This window comes from Mesoplodon mirus (assembly GCF_964341445.2).
Source record: "Mesoplodon mirus genome assembly, chromosome: 9".
In the NCBI taxonomy this organism is placed as follows: domain Eukaryota; kingdom Metazoa; phylum Chordata; class Mammalia; order Artiodactyla; family Ziphiidae; genus Mesoplodon; species Mesoplodon mirus.
The window spans coordinates 108,145,676-108,169,926 of NC_138985.1; the positions used below are offsets into that span (position 1 = coordinate 108,145,676).

General features: G+C 43.1%; 1 protein-coding gene across 1 annotated transcript; it reads right to left on the minus strand.

The window, feature by feature from the left end:
* Window positions 1-1,819: 1,819 nt before the first annotated feature.
* LOC309810473 (ubiquitin-conjugating enzyme E2 variant 2) lies at window positions 1,820-3,044 on the minus strand. Its single transcript, XM_082632500.1, has one exon. The coding sequence runs from the start codon at window positions 2,993-2,995 to the stop codon at window positions 2,558-2,560; it is 438 nt and encodes a 145-aa protein (XP_082488626.1). The 5' UTR covers window positions 2,996-3,044; the 3' UTR covers window positions 1,820-2,557.
* Between the last annotated feature and the right edge of the window lie 21,207 nt (window positions 3,045-24,251).

Genomic DNA, 24,251 nt, shown 5'->3' on the forward strand with positions numbered 1-24,251 from the left:
ACCAGGGATTGAACCCATGTTCCCTGCATTGGCAGGCAGATTCTTAACCACTGGACCACCAGGAAAGTCACCCAAAATGTATTTTAAAAAAATAATACATCATGACCAAGTTGGGATTGGTCCTGGAACGATAGAGTGGTTTAACATTAGAAAATCTATATTTTTCTCTCTTTGGAATGTTATTTGACTAAGAGATTAAAACCATATGATTTTCTCAGTTGATGTAGATAAAGGTTTATAAAATTCAACACTCTTCCACCATTAAATTCCCTTTTAAAATGAGAAGATAGAAATTTCTTTGATATACTGTATCTACAAAACAGTTTCAGCAACCATTATATTTAGTGGCAAAGAACCCTAATAATTGATAATAAGACAAGGATGCCTGCTATCAAACTTCTATTCACAGTTGTGCAGAAGATTCAGCCGACGCAGTAAGACCAGAAAGGGAAGTAAGAGTTACAAGGGGTTAAAAATGAAAGAACAAAACTGTCCTGACCCACTGATATGCTTGTCTTCCTGAAAATTCTAAAATAATCTAAACTGTTGTATTAATTGCAACATTTAGCAAGGCTGTTGGATACAAAATAAATACATGAACTCAATTACATGTCTATTTACCAGCCATAGTTAGAAAAGAAAAAAAATTTTAAGGAGTCGTTCCTTCCAGATTCCTATAGGATGATAGCTACTCCCTAAATATGAAATTCTCCATACATTCTTCAAAAGGCATAAAGATTAATAAAAGAGTTAATCCTAAGAGTGCTCATCACAAGGAGAAAATTATTTTTCTTTTTTCTGTTTTTCTTTCTTTTTGTTTTATCTGTTGGGTTGGTCAGCAAGTTCGTTCAGGTTTTTGTAAGATGTTATAGAAAAACCTGAACGAACTTTTTTGCCAACCCAGTATATGAGAAGATGGATGTTAGGTAAACCTAATGTACTAATCATTTCACAAAATATGTAAATCAAACCATCATGCTTTGTATACCTTAAACTTATACAGTGATGTATGTCAATTAATAAAACTGGGAGGGAAATGTGGAGTCAAAAATAAATACAATAAAAAGATCAACAAGAAGAGCAAGTGAAACAGTCCAAAAAGGCACGTCTGCATCATAACTAGAACACTACAAACGTCAGTTTACACGTCAGGGAGGAAATAAACATACAGAACCAGCAGACTGGCTCCAAAGCCCACACTGGAGCAAAGAGTCAGGTGAAAATCACACAGAATCAGGAGACTGAAGCAAGATTCCTAGTGGTGGCAGAACACCCCGGTAAAAATGTCACAACCAGGAGGAAAGCATCTCCCTCAGGATGGGGGAACTTTCAGAACAGCTCTGAGATCAGATGGACTTGGCTACAAAATAATCAAAAGGAAGACACTTGAAAGTGTAGGGTCAGAGGATCAGCAGGAGGCATGTACCAGTTCTGAGTGAGGAGGAGGACTTGGAGGGGGAGGCATCTCTTAAAGAAGTGAAAAAAAAACCAAGCAGTGGAAATTAAAGGTCTCACAGAAACAAGGGAGTCATACAACTGGAAGAAATACTACCTTCCTTGGCACCAAAAAATAAGAGCTGCACTTTGCTGTACCAACAGAGCACCCTCTTGGACTAAGAAACCTAGTAAGTAACTCAACCCAACTCCTCACTCACCCCATAGATGCATGTGCTATTGCTGATCAAGAAAAACCGGAATGAACAGAAGTAAGCAGGTAACCTCCACACAAAGCTACTATGAGAAGAACACAGCGAGAATCCAAATGTATCTACCAATAAAAAGTTCCAATAAAAGTTTTTTTTTTTTTTTTTTTTTTTTTTTTTTTGAGGACACATTCCACATTTTATTTACAATTGAAGACTAACGTTAATCTCAAAATCACATATCCATACATCTATTTCCTTTTTGTTGATTTCATTTAAATGTAAATGCATGGTTTGTCCAACAAAGACTGTAAACAACTCTTCACCGCGTCTGGTACATGGAACACCCAGGAACAGCTTGTAACGGAAATCCGTCCACCTCCCCACAACAATTTTATTATAAATACAGGTATCAAAACAATCCTGAACGTGTTTTTGATACTACTAGTAGTCAGCACCTATACCGCTTCAAAAATGAACACATCTTGTGACAATATTCATTGTACCTGCTATTTTAGACAATTTCAACGGAAGCTCTTTCACTAAGCAAGAGCACGCCGTTCTGGGTTTTCCTTCTTGAGCTTTCTCTTCAGAAACGCATCTGCTTGCACAGCCATCTGACACTTCTCACTGTTCTTCCACCTGGAAACCTGAGCTCCACTCTGAGTACTCCAGGTTCATGTGTAAATGACGGCGCCTTAACAAGAAAAAAAACTGTGCTGAATTCTCCTCCTGTTACCTGAAAACATAATGGGTGTACATGTATTAAATATACTCTTACAGATGTCCAGGTCATGTTTACCAGCTGGAATTATCTTACTTAATGTGTGGGTATTTTGCATTGTGATATTTAATCAAGACATTAACATGAATAGAAGGTTGTTGATTTAAGACAAGTTTTAAATCCACTAAAATTAATTGTTGTATGTTTGTCCTTCTGGTGGCTGTGGAAGCTTCATATTTTCTTTGGACATCATTAGACGTCTTAGCTCTTGAAGTACAACTTTAATGCTGTATGAATTTTGCCATTTTGCTAACACTGGTATGCTCCGTGCATCCACCATTCCACTGGAATTATTTATTCCATTCATATTAATTTTGGTTACAAATCTAACTGATGGAGGTGCTTCTGGGTATTTAGGTCCACATTCTACTTTCAGGCTATATATTCTGTTTTCATAATTTGTCCTTGGTGGCCCAATAATCATGCCTGTCCACCTTGTAAGTGTCATGTCTTCATCATCTTCAAGGCCCCAGCTAACCGTACCATCGCCTACTCCTTTTTGTCCTTCTTCAAGTTCTTCCAACAAGCGAAAATTACGAGGAACTTTAACGCCTGTGGAAACCGCCATCTTCTCCTGCAGCCCGACGCACCGACCGGACGCACGCGACGTCCGCGCTACCTCCCCCAATAAAAGTTTTAAAAAAAGGAAAGAAGTATTGTAACACACTCAAATATGAATTAAATATAGCTAAATGAACAAGAGCAACTACGACAGAGCACCATGAATACGAAACTACATATAGAGGTGGACAAAAAGGAGAGGTGAAACAATTAATTTAGCTCAGAAAAAAAAGTGAAGAAAAAGTCCAGATCAACTCATAAAATAGGACTAAACTGCAAGGTGTTCAAAGAGAATCGTGAAATGAAAACACCCGAAAGAACAAGCAACAGAGACATAATCTGGCCATTGTCTCCAAGCTCCGATCCCTCCCCTCTACATGCTAAGCCACACCCACACCCAACCCCACCTCAAAGATCTGTGTTTTAGCTTCATGGAGCCCCACCCCTAAGTTTCTACATTTTCCCCTTCCTTTTTGTTCTGTCAACCCTGGGAGTGGTAGCTGCAGTTGCTGCCTCCATGTTGCCTTGAAGTTCTCTTTTTACCCTTTTTTTTTTTTTTTTTTTTTTTTTTGTGGTACGCAGGCCTCTCACTGTTGTGGCCTCTCCCGTTGCGGAGCACAGGCTCCAGACGCGCAGGCTCAGCGGCCATGGCTCACGGGCCCAGCCACTCCGCGGCATGTGGGATCTTCCCGGATGGGGGCATGAGCCCGTGTCCCCTGCATCGGCAGGCGGACTCTCAACCACTGTGCCACCAGAGAAGCCCTCTTTTTACCCTTTTATAATTTTATAATTAACACATTTTTACCTAATTGACTTTTTTTTATATTAACCTTTCAATGTTCAAATAATCTGTTTGTATACTGTCTCCTGGCTGGACCCTGACTACTCTGGCTAACTTAAGTAGAAAAGGAATTTATTGAACTGTTAGTGGGTAGCTCATCGGAGGAACAGGATGGCTAGAGATCCAGCCTTGCGAAGGCAGGAAGCCTGGCCACGTTCACTCTGGAGCAATCTTTTGGATGAGCCCCTGCTGCTGAGGTTTTCAAATTGCTGCATCTACCCTCACCACCACATATCCCAAGATACAGAAGGTTATGAACAGACAACTAAGATTTACTCTGGAGATAGGCAGGGGCAGTTAAACCATGCACCTCAAACTGGGACTTGAACCCACATGCCAGGACTCAAACCCAGCCTAAACCCAGATTGGGACTTGAACCCACTCAGCCAGGACTCGAACCCGGCCAAAACCCACAGTCTTCCAACTGAGATCACACACCTGGTCTCAGGACTTAATGAAGCTCAGGTTCTTGATGTCTCATTGCAGAAAGAATTCAGTGAGAGACAAAGTGATAGGTAAGAAGTGGATTTATTTAGAGAGAAACACACTCCACAGAGAGAGTGTGGGCCATCTCAGAAGGTGAGAAAGGTCCCAGGGTATGGGGTTGTCAGTTTTTATAGTGGTGGGTAATTTCATAGGCTAATGAGTGGGAGGAGTATTCCAGCTATTTCAGGAAGGGGTGGGGATTTCCAGGAATTGGGCCACCGCCCACTTTTTGATCCTTATGGTCAGTCTTGGAACTGTCAGGGTGCCTGTGGGTGTGTCATTTAGCTTGCTGATGTGTTACAGTGAGTGTATACTGAGGCTCAAAGTCTAGTGGAAGTCGACTTGTCCACCATCTTGGACCCACTTGGTTCTAATCAGTTTATGTGATGTCCTCGGGCTATGTCATTCTTTCAAAGATTGTGCCCTGCCCCCTTTTCTCCTGTTTCAACAGGACAGTAAGGGGCTTCAAAGCCAAAGTTTGAAACACTCACTTTTCTTAGATCCTTTCCTCCAAAACCCATTTCTCAAGCACTTCCTGCGTGCTAGGCATTAGAAAGAAGCAAAAATAAATGACATGGATCCTGTCTCAAGAAACTTAAAATCTAGACCAGTGTTTCTGAAGATAAGAATTTGTAAAAATTACAAATCTGGGGTGCTGGTTAAAAGTACCCTTCCCCCAAAGATTCTGGGTCATTCAGGCTGGTGTGGAGCCTCATAATACATACTTTAGTTATCGAACAAAGTTTGTGTGCCCGATGCACAGTGAGGCCAAATAAGCCAAAACGTTGGAGTTTGGAGCAGAGAAAGGTTTATTGCAGGGCCAAGCAAGGAGAACAGGTGGCTTGTGTTCAAAAGCCCTAAACTCCCCAATGATTTGGTCGGGGGGAATTTTTATAGGCAAAATTTGGAGTGAGGGCTGCAGGGTGTGTGACTTTCTTCTGATTGGTTGGTAGTGAGGTAACAGGGTGGTGCTCCAGGAATCTTGTGCTCAGCCTGAAGTTACCATCCTCTGCCTTAGTTCTGCAGAACTCCAAGATATTGTTATGTGTGTCCCTTGAGGAGACGCCAGGACCCTGCCCCAAGGCTGCACTATTGTTTCTTGACTACTCTTCCCTTGCTTCTGCATCCCCTCCCTTTCCTGATTAGCAACTGTTTGAACCTGCCCTTTGGAACTCAGGGAAGGTCAAGGAGGCTGAATGAAGCCTATTTCCTACAAACAAGAGATGGGGGACATGGAAATATTGAAACCGAGCCGGACCCCATGGAGCTCCCGGGTACAAATCCTTTCCCCTTGCCTACTGAGTGTCTCCAATAATCACTCTACCTGGACTTAAAGTTACACAAGAGTGGGTTTTGACTTTTCATCTAAATTGCAAGGAAAGGCAAAATAAATCTCACTGTGAAGTTGACCTGTCAATTTACAACATAAGTAGCCCCAAATCCTGCCTATTATGAAGCATCAAGTCCTGCTAGGAGTCCTGGGTAGAAGGCCCCTGGGGTAAGCAAGGCTTTGCTTCGGCAAATGCTGTTGTTGATCTATCCTGGGTTCAGAGCTTAAGGGCTTAAGGCTCATTCTTACCTTGAAGAAGCAAAGAGTTTTTTGTGTGCATGGAAAAGAAAATACCTTTAACATTTTGGAGAAACTATTAAAAAAAAAATCCAGGTCCAACGTAATAGGCAAGAGACAGCACATTAAGGGGATCCTGGGATGAATACAGAACAAACTCCCAGCCTCCAGAGCACCGGCTACTATGAAATTATATATGATGTTCAGGCTTGACAGGGTCTCTCTGGTATAAACCATTCTTACCTTCCTGGGTACAGAGCAAGTCTAAACATTCAGAGGGCTATTCAGTTATACTTTGGCTCCTGTAACAGAAGGATTGAAGAGGAAAACAATGGCAGAGTGTATGTTCCTGCTTTCAGATACAGAGTAACAGAAAACCCAGCTCACAGGTCTTTCCAAACAAGGAAACATATTTAATCACAGAAGGAGAAGTTGAAGATAGAGCAGGCTTCAGGTTACCCTCGATGATGTCAGCAAGGGCCCAGTTCTTTTCAGATCCCTGCCTTGCCCTCCACACTGACATCATCTCGAAGCTGGTTCTTCTCCTCCTGGTTGTAAACTGGCTCACAGTAATGACTGGAGCTTCTCTCTCAAGAGGAGCAAGGGCTTTCCTGGACATCACAAGCAACTTCCCTTCAAGATTCTGTAGCCAGAACTTGGTCACATGTCCCTCCCTAAACTAATTCCTGGCAAGAGGGAATGCAGTATCCTTAAATTATCTAGCCCGGGGTGAGGGTCCCCTCTGATACAGGGCGATGGTTGGGGGGAGACTTGAACAAAATCAGGGCTGTGTTAGAGGAAGAAGGGAGAAATGCTGACCTGGCCACCAACCGTGTCCCCACCTACAGGCAGAGTCTTTGCTGAGTAGGACCATGAAGTGGCTGCATTAGAAACAGAAGGACGTCACGGACTCTTCCACCTAGCAGATTTCAAGAGCCCTAGAGAATTCCTCATCCTCAATCCATTCATTCATCAAATATTAGCTGAGGTGCTGTGTGTGTGCGGAGGTGCAAAGGTGCATGAAAATGCTTCTGCCCCAAGAGCTCATTGATCAGTGAGAGCCATAGGACGTGTCTCTAAGTAACAATGAGTTAGAACCACTCTGTGGACAGTTCAGCCTCCTTCAGGGACTTCCAAGGAGGGAGATCACATCTGAGAAGATTGAGGAACAGCAGCAAAAAGGAGGTGGCTTCTTGTGAGAGGTCAGACTTTACCTGCAAAGGTGTGGGGGACACGTGTACCTGGGTGAATGAGGGAAGCAGGGGAAGAAAGTTAAAGGCATGATGAGGGAATGACCTGCCCTTTTTTTTTTTTTCTTCTTTTAGTGTAAATTGCTCCCTCACCAAAGAGGGAAAATGCCCAACTCGCCGTCCCAGTGACTGAAGGGACGTTCTCCTTCACACCCACTCTCCACCCTCCACTCTTCTCCATCTTGTTCTGTGGCCCCAGAGACTGGCTTTTATGGACCATGTCCACCAAGTCCCCTTGGTCCTGGCTTTTACTTGGGTTTGCCTAAGAAGGCACAGGCAGGAGATGACAAGAGTTGGAGGCCAGAGAGCTGAGGTACTGTTCCTCCAGCTTCCTCCTGGCCTCGCTGTAGGTCAGCAGTGGCTGCATCCCTTCACTAAAAGTCGTGGCTTCCTTTGAGCAGCCCTTCCCTATAACTAGTTTCCAGTACCTCCCTGTTTACCAGGTCGTGACAACAGCTTCCCAGCCTCACTAGCCCCGGGTGCTTCATCATCATTTGTTGGTTTCCCTTAACCCTGTCGACCAAGTCCCTTCATTAACCTCTCCCCAGTATCCCATCTGCTTCCCGCCAGGACCGTGACCAACAGAGAGACCTTCACAGTCAACTGAAGTTAGCCAGTGACTTTTTAAAATCTCCCTTGTCTGCTGCTTTCTCACTTCTTGGTTCTAAGTGTCTTATTTCCTCATCTTCAACATGTCTCATTAATAATAAATTTCCCATCAGACTTATAAGGTGTGAGTAATTCTTTTACCTCTACCCTGAGGAACTAGTTTATCTTTTAAAATGTTGGAACTGCACAAGTGACAGAAGAAAAAAATAGATAAAAATTGGATTTCCTCAAAGTTAAAATATTCTGCGCTGGTAAGAGAATCATCAAGAAAGTGGAAAGACAACCCACAGAATGGGAGAAAACATTTGTGAATTTCATATCTGATAAGAGACTTGGATCTAGAATATATAAAGAATTCTTACAACTCCCTAAGAAAAGATAATAACCCAATTTTAAATTGGGCAAAGCATATGAGTAGACATTTCTCTGAAAGACAGACACAAATAGCTAAGAAGCACATGAAGAAATACTCAGATCATTAGCCTTTGGGATCTGCAAACCAAAGCCACAGTGAGATACCACTTTATACCCACTAGGATGGTGATAACAAAAAAGACAGATAACAGCAAGGGTTGGCGAGGATGTGGAGAAATTGGAACCCTCATGCCCTGCTGGGGGAATACACTGGTGGGAATGTAGAATGGTGCCAGCTACCTTGATACTTCCTCAAAACATTAGACATAGAGTTACCATATGACCCAGAAATTCCACTTCTTGATGTATACCCAAGAGAAATGAAAGTACGTGTCCACACAAAAAGTTGCACGTGAATGTTCATAGCAGCATTATTCATAATAGTCAAAAAGTGGAAACGACCCAAATGTCCACCAAATAATAAATGAATGGATAAAATGTGATATGTCCATACGATGGACTATTATTGAACATAAAAAGGAATGGAGTGCTGGGACATGCTGCAACATGGATGAACCTTGAAAACATTATGTTAAGTAAAAGAATTCAGTCCCAAAAGGTCACATACTGTATGATTTCATTTATATGAAATGTCCAGAATAGGCAAATCCATAGAGATAGAATGTAGATTAGTGGTTGTCTAGGGAGACTTGGGAGGAATGGGGGAGTGACTGCGGATGAGGACAGGGCTTCTTTTAGGGGAGATGAAAACGTTCTAAAGTTGACTGTGCTGATAGCTGCACGTGACTGTGAATATAACGTATTCTGTCCACCAATTACCCAGCTCTTCTAAGTGTCTCTTGGAAGCGTGGGAAGAAAGCGAATAATTCATACCTGAACATAAATTCTGAAGGGTCTTAGAACTTACAAGCTTAAGAATACCCTCAGGAATGCCCTGAAACTTTCCCCAAAATTAAAACTTGGAGGGCTTGCTTCTTTCTAGCATGCCTGATATTTTATAATTCTCTGACTATCCAGCGTGAACTGATCACAAGCTTTTTTTTTCTTTATTTTTTTAATTGAAGTATAATTGATTCACAATGTTGTGTTAATTGCTGCTGTACTGCAAAGTGACTCAGTTATACACAGATATACATTCTTTTTTATATTCTTTTCCATTATAGTTTATCCCAGCATATTGAATATAGTTCCCTGTGCTAGACAGTAGGACCTCCCCGTTTATCCATGCTATATATAATAGTTTGCATCTGCTAACCCCAAACTCCAAATCCAACCCTCCCCCACCCCCCTCCCCCTTGGCAAACCACAAGTCTGTTCTCTATGTCTGTGAGTCCGTTTCTGTTTCATAGTTTCCTCTGGATCACAAGCTTTCTTGCCAGAGTGTTTTATGTTAGGATAAAAGAAAATACCTTTTACGAACCTCCCAGAGCACCTCATTAACGTGCTTCCTTTCTTCTCCATTATATTTATGATAACTAATGTTATTAAAAGAGTGTATGGCAACTTTAACAAAAGATTAGCTCAGTAATGGGGATTATATATCTAAACTTGTTTATGCAAATGCCGTTCGTCAGCTAACTTTGTGCTGTAGAAAGAGGACACTACAGGAAGCCAGGGGCCTCGGTAGTTACCGTGACCCTGGGGAAATCGCTCAGCACATATAGCTGCCTCCATCAAATTAGAGCTTCCAACTAGAATATCTCTGGGGAACTCCAACTCAGAAAAATAATCTATCAACTTGAGCATTCATATCATCTACCTTACCTTAAAAATTTAAAACGCCAGTAGTGGTAATAAAGCAGTGAGATGGCTCTAAAATTATCGTTGCCTACATCACTCTAAATCTTTGAGATGAAAGGTATCCATGAAATCTTTTTATGGAAAATTCTAGAGTTCTAAGTAAATAGGCTGGATGTTAATAAACATTTAGATGAAGTAAGTGAAATTGATTTCCTTTGATTCTAATGGGAGCTGGTAGAGCTGGTGTTTTAAACTGTGTTGTTGATGTTCCGGGAAAAAGCTAAATCAGTCTGAGATGACCTAAGTCCTTGTAACCCACACACAGTTAAATGGATATGAAGTATGTAAGCTACAGAACCCTGCTGAGGCCTCAGCTGTTTGTAGGAGTTTTGCAAAATTGAAGAGTCTCATCTCTAAATGTGTGTGGACTGTGGAATATCCTCTTGCAGGAAGAAAGAGTAACTGCTGGAATTATGGATATTAACAGTTGATGAAAACTTGGCAGCCTGAAATCTGACTTTGAACAATAGCAGAGAAGCTGAGAATTCTCTAGTGATTCCACAGGAATCAGTGTGGTGGGTGTGCACTGGTGTGAGGCTCATGAGAGCACCCCAGAATGACAAGGGACCAGGCATTAAGGGAGAGAAGGTCCCACAGGACCAGGGCAGGGATGTTTCCCTGACCGTCGTTTGCTAAGTGTGTCCCCAGTGATGGTGTTACTGTACCAAACTTGGGTGTGCTCCCCCGCACGCAGTAACGCCAATCTACTGACACCGGGGTGTGGTGAAGGAAAGTGCAGCATTTACTGTAAGGCTCCAGACAAGGAGTCTGGGACAGCTAATGCTCAAAAAACCAGAACTCCCTGATGGGTTTCAGGGAGGCATTTTTAAAGGCCAGGTGAAGGAGGTGAGTCTCAGGGTGTGTGATCAACTCATGCACAATTCTCTGATTGGTTGATGGTGAGGTAACGGGGCAGTGTCACAGGGGTTATTAACATTATCAATCCTTAGATGCCAGTAGCTCTGGGGGCTGCGTACCTGCTCATGGTCATCATGCCATTAACTTCTCCCATTTGGTGTGGTGGGTTTTCTTGATTTTTGTTTTGTTTTGTTTTTAATTTATTTTATTTATTTATTTTTGGCTGCACTGGGTCTGCGTTGCTGTGCGCGGGCTTTCTCTAGTTGCGGTGAGCAGGGGCTACTCTTCGTTGTGGTGCACAGGCTTCTCATTGCGGTGGCTGCTCTTGTTGCAGAGCACGGGCTCTAGGTACGTGGGCTTCAGTAGTTGTGGCCCGCGGGCTCAGTAGTTGTGACTCGCAGGCTCTAGAACACAGGCTCTGTAGTTGTGGCGCACGGGCTTAGTTGCTCCGCGGCATGTGGGATCTTCCCGGACCAGGGCTCGAACCTGTGTCCCCTGCGTTGGCCACTTAACCACTGCACCACCAGGGAAACCCTGGTGTGGTGGTTTTAACTTGTGTAAAACAACTCAGGAAATGTGTACCAGATCCTGTTATATAAGTACTTCAGGGGGAACTAACGATTCTGTGACGCCGTATGGCTGACTGACCATTGAAATTCTTACCAGCTCTCCTGGCCCAACTGCTATTTTTGTCACTACATGTTCACATCCTTTCAGTCACGAATTCTTGAGCCAGGCTTTTGTGACTCAGGAGAGGCCTGGGAGGTTTTCTGCAAACAAGAGGCAGGCAAAGGACAAGGGGGGAGGGGTCTGTCCCAGGAAGGTCCCATAGGGTCCTCCTTGGTTATAACGGGAGCCGAGGGTTTATGCCTGACCCACACTGTAATTCACTTGCATATTATTCACAATACCTGGTATGTCTACGCTAACTGTTCAGTAAAACACACTATGTAGCCATCCTGCCGTGATGAGAGCCATGGGATCAGTTAAGGTTGGGGGTTTAGATTTATTAGAGTTTTAGGATGGACTAAACTAGATTAAAGCAAAACCAGAGGCAAGAAGAGAATTTTCTAGAAATTTGTTCACAGTCAAAAGAAAAAAAAAAAAGATATTATCATGGACCAGGGCTGGGGCAATAGTGAGGGGAAAATGGACAAAGTCAAGGACCTTGAAGATATTCCATAGGAGTTGCTTGGTGATCCCAAAGGGACATGGGGGTGAGAGCAGAAGAATCTAGGATATCTCCAAGATATTGTGAGGATGTTGATACCGTTAACCAAAGAGGAAAATAAAGGTACAGGACCAGTTTTCCAGAGGGAGAACGTTAATTCCATTTTGAACCTGTTGATGAACAAGATGCTTTGGTCTGTGGGTTTCTCCCGCTCAGTTTGCGTCACGTTATAATATACCAGTTCTGAGTGAGGAGAATAAAGGTATCCTGATATTTAACCTGCGAACTTTGGCTGTCACTCTTGTACACCTCAGCTGTTCTGCGATTGCTCGGCAATATTAGACTACGTGGACCTTTACACCTTAAAATGAAATGTGTCCTTTTGAGGTTCTTTGTATTCAAAGGAAAACTCATTTCAGTCATACAGCAGACACGTGCCGATCACCTGTCATATTTCAAGGTGTGATCCAGGAGATGTGGAGATCACACACCTGAATCAAACAGAGCCCTGCCCTCAAAGAGTTAACAAGCTGATAGATGTTTGGGTAAACTCCTTGAGACTCTTGGGAAAAGGCAGCTTTTCTAACTATACACCACCTCCCTCATTTACTCAGTGGCCCGTCAACTACAAAGTAGGCCAAACGAGCACAGTGTGTTTAGTGACATTAATGAATATTGTGCTTCTTGGGTCCTGGCATTCCGCAGCCTGATTAATCTTCCCGAGCCTGCTGCTAGATGCCCCGAGGGCAGGAAGGAGGGCCAGGCAGGGCTGTGCACAGGCAAAGCGAGCTGCATCAAGCCCAGACTAAGAAACAGATGAAGAGAGGGTTGGGAGAAGAGACCGGCTCAGCAGCAGCAACCCCGCATCGCCACCGTTTGGGGGTACACTCGTCCCAGCTGCAGACCACCCATGGATGAAGCTGTACCCAAAAGGTGAGCAGGCTGCACGGCGGAGACCATCATTGCTCCCACCTGTGTAAAACAGGGAAGGGTGGATATATTTGTACACGCGTAGAAAATGCACGGACGGATGCCCGGGAGACTCTTTTTTTTTTTTTTTTTTTTTTTTTTTTTTTTTTTTTTGGCGGTACGGTGGCCTCTCATTGTTGTGGCCTCTCCCGTTGCAGAGCACAGGCTCCGGATGCACAGCCTCAGCGGCCATGGCTCACGGGCCCAGCCGCTCTGCGGCATGTGGGATCCTCCCGGACCGGGGCACGAACCCGTGTCCCCTGCATCGGCAGGCGGACTCGCAACCACTGCGCCACCAGGGAAGCCCGCCCGGGAGACTCTTAACCCCTGGGAACCAGAGATTATGCCTGAGGAGAGAGGCTGCCGTCAGAGTGGGAGAGAGACTTCCTTTCCCTGGATCCCCTTTAGTTTTGTTTGAATTCTTAACCTGATTAAGTGTCACTTCTTCCATGAAAAAGAAAATGAACCAGCATTCAAAAAACTTTTTCATGAGTAAATTCATAGAATTGCCATAGGGGCCCAGCAGTTCCACTCCAAGGATATACCTGGAAGAATTGAAAGCAAGGACTCAAATACTTGTACACACATGTTCACAGCGGCACTAGTCACAAGAGCCAAAAGGTGAAAACGGCCCAAATGTCCATCAACAGATAAACGATAAACAAAATGCGGTCTATACATACAGTGGAATATTACCCAGCCGTAAAGAGGAAGGAAGCACTGACACACACGGCAATGCAGATGCACCTGGAAAACATTGTATGAATCCATGTGCGGGAACTATACAGAAGAGGTAAATCCATAGAGACAGAAGCAGATTGGTGGTTGCCAGGGGCTGGGGAGAAGGACAGAGTAGGCAACTGCTTCATGGGTACGGGTTGCCTTTTGGGGGTGCTGAAGATGTTTTGGAACTAGAGGTGGTGGCTGTGTGTGTACTGAATGCTGCTGAATTGGTCCTTTAAAACTGGTGTGATGTGAACGTCACCTCAGTAAAAAGATAAGTTTTTTAAAAAATAAAGGAAAGTGGGAAGGATGCGGTGGTATAGCAGGAAGGTCACAGATCACCCTGGCAACAGCCATGGGACCGTCGGTGGGTACAGGGTAGGGGGCCGGAAAAACTAGCCCTGTGCCATCCACCAGCCCTGTGCACTCTTTAAAAATAGTTCGTTGGAAATAGAGCATAAAGAGATTAAATCAAAATTCACAATAATGATCACAAGGCTCACCCGTAGTCCCACCACACTAAGAACTACCTGCATTGTCTTTCCAGCATGGTCTCGACAGTACATTTCTTGGAAACACTGAGTTAACAGGCCTTTCCCCGGCGCCCCTTCTGCTCCTGGGAGCACACTGCCTCCTCATGAAATGCTTCCTGTCAAACTGGGCACACGTCCAGCTTGAAAAGAGAGTCTCTCAACTGTGGTCGAGAACGGCAGGGACCTGCCCCTTTGAGGTCCTGCTGTCAGCCAGGTGGGATGTCTCAACAGGAGCGGTGGCCTGCATGTCCCTTCCGAGGCCTGGCATTGTCCCTCAGGCGCCCTGCTGCCGTGTCCACGTCATCTCATGGCTTGTGTGCTCCTTTCTGATGCAGCCCCTTTGAACTGACCTGTAGTGACCTCGTGGTGACCCTCCACTTACTTGGGCCTGGGGTCCTTTCTCAAAAATATCCTATGAGAAGCCCAGGTCCATCCTATACCTGGCCTTTGACCCAGATAAATTAGATGTTACATAGCTTTCTCCAGTGTCACCTAAAAAACATTTGGAAACCATTATATTGGGTATAAAGGAGGGGAAAATCCTTACCAGGGTGAAACGGAGAAGTCTGACCACAGCTTTACTCTGTAATAGTATAATTAGTCAGCCCAGGCTGCCCTAACCGAGTACCGCAGACTGGGTGGCTTAAACAGCAGAAACTCATCTTCACACATTTCTAGAGGCTGGAGGCTGAGATCCAGGTGTCAGCGGGGTTAGTTTCTTCTGAGGAGGGGACTAGAGCATTAGAAAGGAAAAGGCACACTTCTCCCATTTAACCACATGTAAATGCAGATTTGTTTACAGTCCCTGCTAGCATCTGTTTTCCCTACGAAGTAGGGGGCCAAGCCATCTTTGGAAAAGGGGAGAGTGGTGAGGCCGGAGGCTTCAGGGGGTCGTCTACAGGAATATTATGGGAACACTGAGGGGACCTATTCCTGTATTCAGCTGCATTCTCTCCTGATAGATGCTATCTGAGCTCTGAAAACCAGTGCCTTTTAGTTGAAGAGACCCATCCTCTCTGGGAGCCCTGGGCCTTGGATGCCTACAAAGTCTACTCCTTCTGCCCTATGGACTTGAGAGCCCTCGTCCATTCGGTCTCCTGGAGCATCGGAAGGCAGGTGCATCCACCTCCTTGAACCCCTTTCTGACTCTCCTGCATCCTCCAAACCTACTCCTGCAACTTAAGAGGCAGCTCCTAGTCTATCCCCTGAGCCCAGTGAAAGCTGTTGTTTCTCAGAAGTCTGCCGTTAATGATTTTCCTGAGTCTGAATGCGTACTAGGTATCTGGTGATGGGTCTATAGGAGTTTATTGTTTCTATTCTGGAAATTCTCTGTAGGTTTGAAATTTTCAAAATAAAAACATAGTACACGAATCATCTAAGAATCTGACCAAATCCTTTTCCAAACCGAATCAGCTTGGGGTCCTGTCCCCCCGCCATCCCCTCTTGAAGAGCACTGACACCTCTCAAGGAGAGGGTGACTCTCCTTGGAGCTGTCAGTGGCCCCCAGGAACAAAACCAAGCTGACTGAGTCCTAGAACCTCCTGCACAGAAACACACAAGACAATACCAGAAGAGAGAAGGCCGCTTGAGGATGGCGTGGGATCCCCAGCTGTCCGTCGTGCTGCCCTGCACTCAAGCTGTCCATCTACTGGCTGTTGCCCCTGAATGCCCCGCTGCTGCCAGTGCCGTATAATTGGCTCCTACTCTAGCAGAATGCATCAGCTGGCGCTTCTGGGTTGGGGTACTGAAGCACCAGTTTAGCTTTCAGTTTGGTGTTGCCCAGTCTCCCTGTCCTAGTTCTCACTTCTGTCGTGCAGGCTGTGGTCCAGTCCGCTAGGTGCTCACTCACCTTACTGCTGACGTCTTGCCTCATCGGGACTTGACCTTTGACTCCGGGAGAGTTCCTGGCTCCTGACTGGCTCTGAGGTTTTTGACCTGCTGTCCCTCTTGATTAGCCTTCAGATTTGAGCCTGCCTGATGTCAACCACTCCCTTGAAAAACGTACAAACCCCTGATGTTACTTAAACCACTGACCACAACACAGGGTCCTCTCAGCAGCCTCTGAGTTGTCTGCATCCAGCCTCCCTCCAGTTCTTCTAGACTTGGCATTAACAGGTCGTCCAGCCCTGGAGAGCCCACTGAAGCTCTCGTGTATGCTTACAATATGCACTACTAGGCTTTTGAACAAACACAGCATTCACAGATTGGATTCTGAATCACTCCCCTCGACCTTTGTCTTGCATCTGATTGTGCTTACCTCTTTTGTAGCTGTTACTTCTTCCATTTTTGTCTTCACCCCAATGATTAGACTTAGTGGTTTCTATTATGTCCCTAGTGATGATCTCCAAGCTTCACTCCTGTGATTCTGGTTCCCAACTTGGCCAAACACCTACTCTGGATTTAACTTATTCCTGGGACCCTGTTTGGTAGAGGGAGAAAAAGAGGAGAGAAAAGAGAGGGGAAAAAAGAAAGGAAGAAAGGGAGGAAGGAAGGAAAAGATAAAAAAAAAAAGAAACAGTGAAAACTTCGGAGCATTTTTTCATAACTTTGGTGTAGGGGGAAGCCTTTTAACTATGACACAAAATCCAGACATTATTAAATAAAATATTTATAAATTCATCTTAAAAAACATTTTAACATAAAAAGTAAAGTCAAAACACAAGGAAGAAGTGGAGGAAAAAACATATACTACTCTATCACAGACTAAGGGTTAAGCTTACTAATATAGAAAGAGTTACTACAAAATAATTTTTTAAAGTCAACAACTCAGTAAAAGAATTGGAAAAGTGTAGGAATGCAACCAAGCAGGACCCTATGGGGCCTTCCTGGGACAGACCCCTTCATCATATCCTCTGCTGTAGCGTCTCTCTGAAGTACCTAGATGACAGTATCTGATGCACATTTCCTGAGTTGTTTTATAGATGCTAAAACCACCACCAAATAGAAGAAATTAACTACTTGATGACCATGAGCATGTAGCCCCCAGACCTACTGGTGCCTAAGGATTGATAATGTTAATCCCTGTGACACCACCCTGTTACCTCACCATCAACCAATCAGATCACATACCCTGTGACTCCCCTCCCTCACCTGGCCTTTAAAAATGCTTTGCGGAAACCCATTGGGGAGTTCAGGCTTTTTGAGCATTAGCTGCCCTGGACTTGCTGCTTGGTGCCCTGCAATAAATGCTGCACTTTCCTTCACCACAACCTTGGGTCAGTAGATTGCACTCGGGCGAAAAGATCCAAGTTTGGCTAGGTAACAGGAATGGACAGTTTACAAAAAGCAAAATGCAACAGCTTTAGAACATATAAAACATTTTCAGCCGTACTCATAAAATACAAATGCCATTCAAAACTACACTGAAACATCACTTTCATGTGTCAGTTTGGCAAAGATCAAAGAGTTTGGTAACACACTTTGTTACTAAGGCCATCAGAAAACAGGCCCTCTCATACCTTTCTGGTGGAAAAGTAAATTGGTAATACCCCTATGGAGGGCAATTTAGTGGTATCTTTCAAAATTTAAAATATATGTACATTTTATTCAAGAAATTCCATTTCTAGGAATTTATTTTATGAATATTCTCACATTAGTGTGAAATGATTAGGATTAAGGTTATATGTTCCAATACTGTTTGTCTTAGAATATTAAAATTTTATTAAAGATTTAATTAAAGTAATAAAGTTTTTAAGTAATTTAATAAAATATTTTAAAAGACTTCAAAATTGAAGTATAGCTGATTTGCAATGTTGTGTTAATTTCTGCTATACAGGAAAGTGATTCAGTTATACATACATATATATATATATACATTATTTTTTATATCCTTTTCCATTATGGTTTATCACAGGATATTGAATATAGTTCCCTGTGCTATTCAGTAGGACCTTGTTGTTCATCCATTCTATATATAATAGTTTGCATCTCTAATCCCAAACTCCCAGTCCATCCCTTCACCACTCCCCCTCCCCGCTGGCAACCACAAGTCTATTCTCTATATCTGTGAGTCTGTTTCATAGGTAAGTTCATTTGTGTCATATTTTAGATTCCATGTATAAGTGATATCATATGGTATTTGTCTTACTCTTTCTGACTTGCTTCACTTAGTATGATAATTTCTAGGTCCATCCATGTTGCTGCAAATGGCATTATTTCATTCTTTTTTATGGCCGAGTAGTATTCCATTGTATGTATGTACCACATCTTCTTTATCCATTCATCTGTTGATGGACATTTAGGTTGCTTCCATATCTTGGCTATTGCGAATAGTGCTGCTATGAACATAGGGGTGCATGTATCATTTTGAGTTATAGTTTTGTCTGGATGTATGACAAGGAGTGAAATTGCTGGATCATATGGCAACTCTATTTTTAGTTTTTTGAGGAACCTCCATACTATTTTCCAAAGTGTCTGCACCAACTTACATTAATAATATATATATATATATATATATATATATATATATATATATATAATATATATATATATTTTTTTGCAGTACGCGGGCCTCTCCCGTTGCGGAGCACAGGCTCCGGACTCGCAGGCCCAGCGGCCATGGCCCACGGGCTGAGCCGCTCCGCGACACGTGGGATCCTCCTGGACCGGGGCACGAACCCACGTCCCCCGCATCGGCAGGTGGACTCCCAAGCACTGCACCACCAGGGAAGCCCCTAATAAAATATTTTAAAAGACTTTTTTTAACCTTATCGTGGTAAGAACACTTGACATGAGATCTACCCACATAACAAAATTTTAAGTGTACAATACATTACTGTTGAGTATAGGAAGACACTATGTTTTAAATAACAAGTGAAAAAAATCCTTAGAAAGACTCAAGAGAAAGAATGAAGAGTCAAACCTCAAAATTTCGTGATTTTGTAACTTTGGCCCTGCCTCTGGGTCTGCACATTTTTTAAATGCATCCCTGGAAAAAGCCTGGGGGTTATCTGCATTGAGAAACTCCATCTCCAAAACCTGCATCCTTTGAAAAACAAGCTCGCTCTGGTGGCCACTCAGAGCTCTCTGGTTTTTACTACTCCTGTGGAGCTGTTGGTTTACTGACAGATGGTGTAGCGGTGAACATACAGCCACATGGGAAAGAAGTAAAATCAATGAAAAAGAAGAACAAAACACTCTCTCCAAAGAGATTTCCTTTTTTACACTAATAAATGTGATTCAAGGTTTTTAAATAAAAACCACATAAAACAAAATATCTACAACAGGTATGCTACATATGAGGGTTTTAGGAAAATAGCAAACCTGGCTATGGCTAGAATGAAAAACATTTTAAAGGCTTTTTGTAGAAGCTGGTCTTCTCCATCTTTACAGCGATGAAGGAAAAAGACAACACATTTTTAACAGCTTTTGTTTTCGTAAATAGCTTTTTTTTTTAGTATGCAATTAATTAGAAAGCTTTATTTAAATGGAAATTGAGTGGATCGGTGTGGAGAGGTAAATCGATACCCATCAGATTAAAGATAAGGAAAAGAAATGGAGTGACCTATATATTCAGAACATTTTAAAAGAATGATCGTTTGTCTTTTATGCTCAGTTCTAGAGAAATTGGCTGGAAGTTGGCAAAATAACCACTGGGAAACTGTAAAACTGCCTGTCTGAAATCTGTTCTCTTTTGTGGTTATTTGGGCTAGACCAACAGCCCTGCTACTCCCATCAGCAGGCTGTAAGCCACAAACCTGCACAGCCCATCACAGGCTGAGGGCATCACACATGCTCCAGCTGGTAACTTCTTCACCTGGTCTGGATCCGATGGGAGTACATTTATGGACTGATTGGGTGTGACAGTTCCTATAATGTTTCACCTAGAGGCTGGAAAAAACATCTGATATTTGAAAAGAGCCACTTTATTTTAAAAGTTGTGAACAAGCCTGAAGAGGCTTTCATGTGTAGTTAGCTGATTTCACTTTGCAAAATGCATTCTCTGTAGGCTTCTTTTTAACAAACAACTATGCTAAATACCATTGTTACCAAACCAAACGTAGGTTGCTCACCTGCGTGCAGTAAAGCCAATCTACTGACACTGGGTTGTGGTGAACAAAAGTGCAGCATTTATTGCAGGCACCAATACAAGGAGAACGGATGGCTCATGCTCTAAAACCCCAAACTCCCTGATGGGTTTCAGCAAAACATTTTTAAAGGCCAGGTGAGGGAGGGCATTCCAGGGTGTGTGATCAGCTCGTGCACAATTCTCTGCCTGGTTGATGGTGAGGTAACGGGGCGGTGTCACAGGGGTTCACATTATCAGCCCTTGGGTACCAGCAGGTCTGGGGGCTGTGAGCTCATGGTCATCAGGTAGTTAATTTCTCCTATTTGGTGGTGGTTTTAGCATCTGTAAAACAACTTGGGAAATGTGCATTAGATACTATTACCTAGCTACTTCAGAGAGGAGCTACAGCAGAAGATATAGCGTCTTCTATATCTTCTATATAGAAGGTCTATATAGAAGACCTTCCCAGTCTATCCTGGGAGGGCTCGATAGGGTTCTGCTTGGTTATACCATGTTAATAAAAAGCTAGAGGGCTTCCCTGGTGGTGCAGTGGTTGAGAGTCCACCTGCCGATGCAAGGGACACAGGTTCGTGCCCCGGTCCGGGGAGATCCCACATGCCGCGGAGCGGCTGGGCCCGTGAGCTATGGCCGCTGAGCCTGCGCGTCCGGAGCCTGTGCTCCGCAGTGGGAGAGGCCACACAGTGAGAGGCCCGCATAACGCAAAAAAAAAAAAAAAAAAAAAAAAAGCTAGAAATGAGCTTTAATAGTTAAAAATAGCCATTTTCCAATCATCTAAAGGCAGGGTTGCTGTAATTCCTGAAAATATTTTTATCAAGTATTTGTTAAAATATTATGGAGTCATACACCGAAAGAGCATATAGAGTCAACAGAATAAAGCATGGCAGTACCATTCAGCAGGCGAGGTCTAAATTTTTTCCAAACTGTAAAATTTTCCCGTCTTTGTACAGGAAGTTGGAAAAGAAACTAAAGATAAAGCAGAGTTTTACTTTAATTACTGACAGGCAACCAGGGTTTTATTTTTTTCTTACTTCTGGAATATTCCATTCTGTATTGGCAAAACGAATTTCATAACAAAGGCAGAAACAGAAGAGACCTACCGCAAAAACAAGCCTACATTAAGTCCAAATGTTCCCCTCTAGCTCACTAGGTGCCTGTTTGTTCCCTCCATAATGCAAGTTTTATTTCAGGTAAACCATTCAGCTCCATCACACTCCTTGCAGAAAGGCTGGGTTCCTTCCAGTTGTCAGTGTCAGGCAGGAGAAACAAGGCCAGAGGCAGGTTGAGCCGAGGTCAGGTCTTTGGAGATGCCAAAGCCTGGTACCGAGGAGCAGAAATGGGGATGGGTGGAGGTCAGAACATGAGTCAATAGCCAGAGACACCAAGTTCAAACAAGGACAAGCCAAACCCGGCATCTTGGGGGCAAATCGGAGGACAAATCAAACAGGGATAGATGACTAGGCAAGTTAAAGGAGACTAAGGAACATATAGAATAGGAAAGGCTAGATCAGCACAGATGTTTTGTTTAGTGTCGGGACCTCTTCTCTACAAGCAGGCTTCTACCGGTCTTAAAGCAGCACATAATATTTTCTAGGGAAGGAAACTAAAGCAATGAATAGAAGATGGAGTCTTGGTTATGCACAAGCAGACACCAGCACCACCACAATCCCCAAAAGGAAGGTTTATGAGAAATACACAAGCTAAAGATTTATGAGAAATACACAAGCTAAAGACAAGAGAAATACACAAGCTAAAGTCACTGTTGTTAGAACAGTAAGTTACATACAAGCGGGCTGTAGATCCCCTGAAATACAAAGTAAGACATGTAATATTCATCCCCTAATCCCTTCATTAAAATATTTATTGAGAACCTACAGCCAGGCACTAAGCTGAAAGCTGGGGATAAAAAGTTAAACAAAATATAGTCTGTGCTCCCAAGGAATTCAAGAAAGAGACAGACAAGGAAATAAGCAATTCCAATACAGTGTGATGAACACTTTGCAAGAGGAAGGTACGGAGTGTTACAATAAGATAGAAGGAGGATGGAAAGCTTCCAAAGGAGATGAAATCTAAGCTGAGGACTGAAGGAGTGATGCGGGAGCATTTCTCTCCTTACTGAGTGTTGTGTTTAATTACTCCCCAGACCCACAGAAAATTTAGAGACAACTCAAAGGAAGGCAAACAAATGAAGGCCTGCAAAGTATGACCCATCTACAGGGAGTGACTGTCAAAAGTATGATTCTCAAAATGCGGAAAACACACAAGTAGAGAGCTTATGTCGAAGTTTTATTTAGCTCATTCATGAGGGAACCATCAGAATGACAAAATGATTCCAAGGCAGAGTCAAGAAATGGATGTACATATAGTCTATTAAAGAAAACAAGACTAGAGTAAAATTATCAAATTAGACACAAAACTCAGTACCTACGGGGCAATAAACTATCATCTCTTAGGTTATTTTCTCTGGTAAGCAGAAATCGTTTGCATTGCTCTTAGACAAAAATTATTTTTAACTTATTCATTTTTTTACATATTAACTTCTAATTTTTGTTGTAAAATGCCTGGGTCCTATTCATCAGTTAATAGCTAAATAAAGTTATATTTGCCTAGAGTCAGACAATCCTGAGATTGGCTTGTTAAGTGCTGCTCTAGCATAAAAATAAAAATCACACAACCATGTTTTGGGGAACTTTTTTTATAGTAACTCCCCCCCGCAAAATTTTAGTCTCTGAAATTTGCCAAACATGAAGATATCCCACAAGGAGAGTTGTGACTGTCCTCAGTCACCATGAATAATGAAACTAAAGTTCACAGTAAAATAGATTTTCTTTTTAACCTGGTCCTAAGGCATAAAGACGATGACAACCACCTACATTCCCAGCACTCTTCTTATGTTTGTTTTCTCACTGAATCACCTCACCAGTCCCACGTGGTAGGTTTTACTATATTTAATATCTATAGTTGAGGAAACAAAGGAGCACAGAAATAAAATAACTTGCCCAAACTATAAATTAATAAAGCTCCTTGAGAGGACATTTGGCAGTATCAATCCGAATTTTAAATATATGTGCGTATCTCCTTTAGAATCTCCTTTAGAATCTATCCTAAAGACATGTTTGCTATTCAATACAGCAATGTTTATATTAGCAAAGAAGCATGAAAGAAGTAAGGGGAGGGAAGGAGAGAAGGGGAAAAGAAGAACAAACCCATGAGTCATCGAAGAGAAATGGTTAAATAAATTAGGAAATATCCATATTTGGGGATATTAAGCAACCTTAAAAATGAATGGGGTAGGGCCTCCCTGGTGGCGCAGTGGTTGAGAGTCCGCCTGCCGATGCAGGGGATACGGGTTCGTGCCCCGGTCTGGGAGGATCCCATATGCCGCGGAGTGGCTGGGCCCGTGAGCCATGGCCACTAAGCCTGTGCGTCCGGAGCCTGTGCTCCGCAACGGGAGAGGCCACAACAGTGAGAGGCCCGCGTACAGCAAAAAAAAAAAAAAAAAAAAAAGAATGGGGTAAACCCATTCCTTTTTTTTTTTATTGAAGTACAGTTGATTTACAATATTGTATTACTTTCAGGGGTACAGCAAAGTGATTCCGTTATATATATATATATATATATATATTTTTTTTTTTAAGCTCTCTTTTTAAAAATTAATTTATTTATTTTTGGCTGCGTTGGGTCTTCGTTGCTATGCACAGGCTTTCTCTAGTTATGGCGAGTAGGGGCTACTTTTCGTTGCAGTGTGCGGGCTTCTCATTGCGGTGGCTTCTCTTGTTGCGGAGCACGGGCTTTAGGTACGCGGGCTTCAGTAGTTGCAGCACGTGGGCTCAGTAGTTGTGGCTCACGGGCTCTAGAGCACAGGGTCAGTAGTTGTGGTGCATGGGCTTAGTTGCTCTGCAACATGTGGGATCTTCCCGGACCAGGACTCGAACCCGTGTCTCCTGCATTGGCAGGCGGATTCTTAACCACTGCACCACCAGGGAAGCCCTATATATATTTTTTCAGATTCTTTTCCATTATAAGTTATTACAAGATACTGAATATAGTTCCCTG

What these genes read in the sequence shown, in the direction of transcription:
- LOC309810473 (XM_082632500.1), bottom strand. Translation starts at nt 2,995, where the DNA reads ATGGCGGTTTCCACAGGCGTTAAAGTTCCTCGTAATTTTCGCTTGTTG.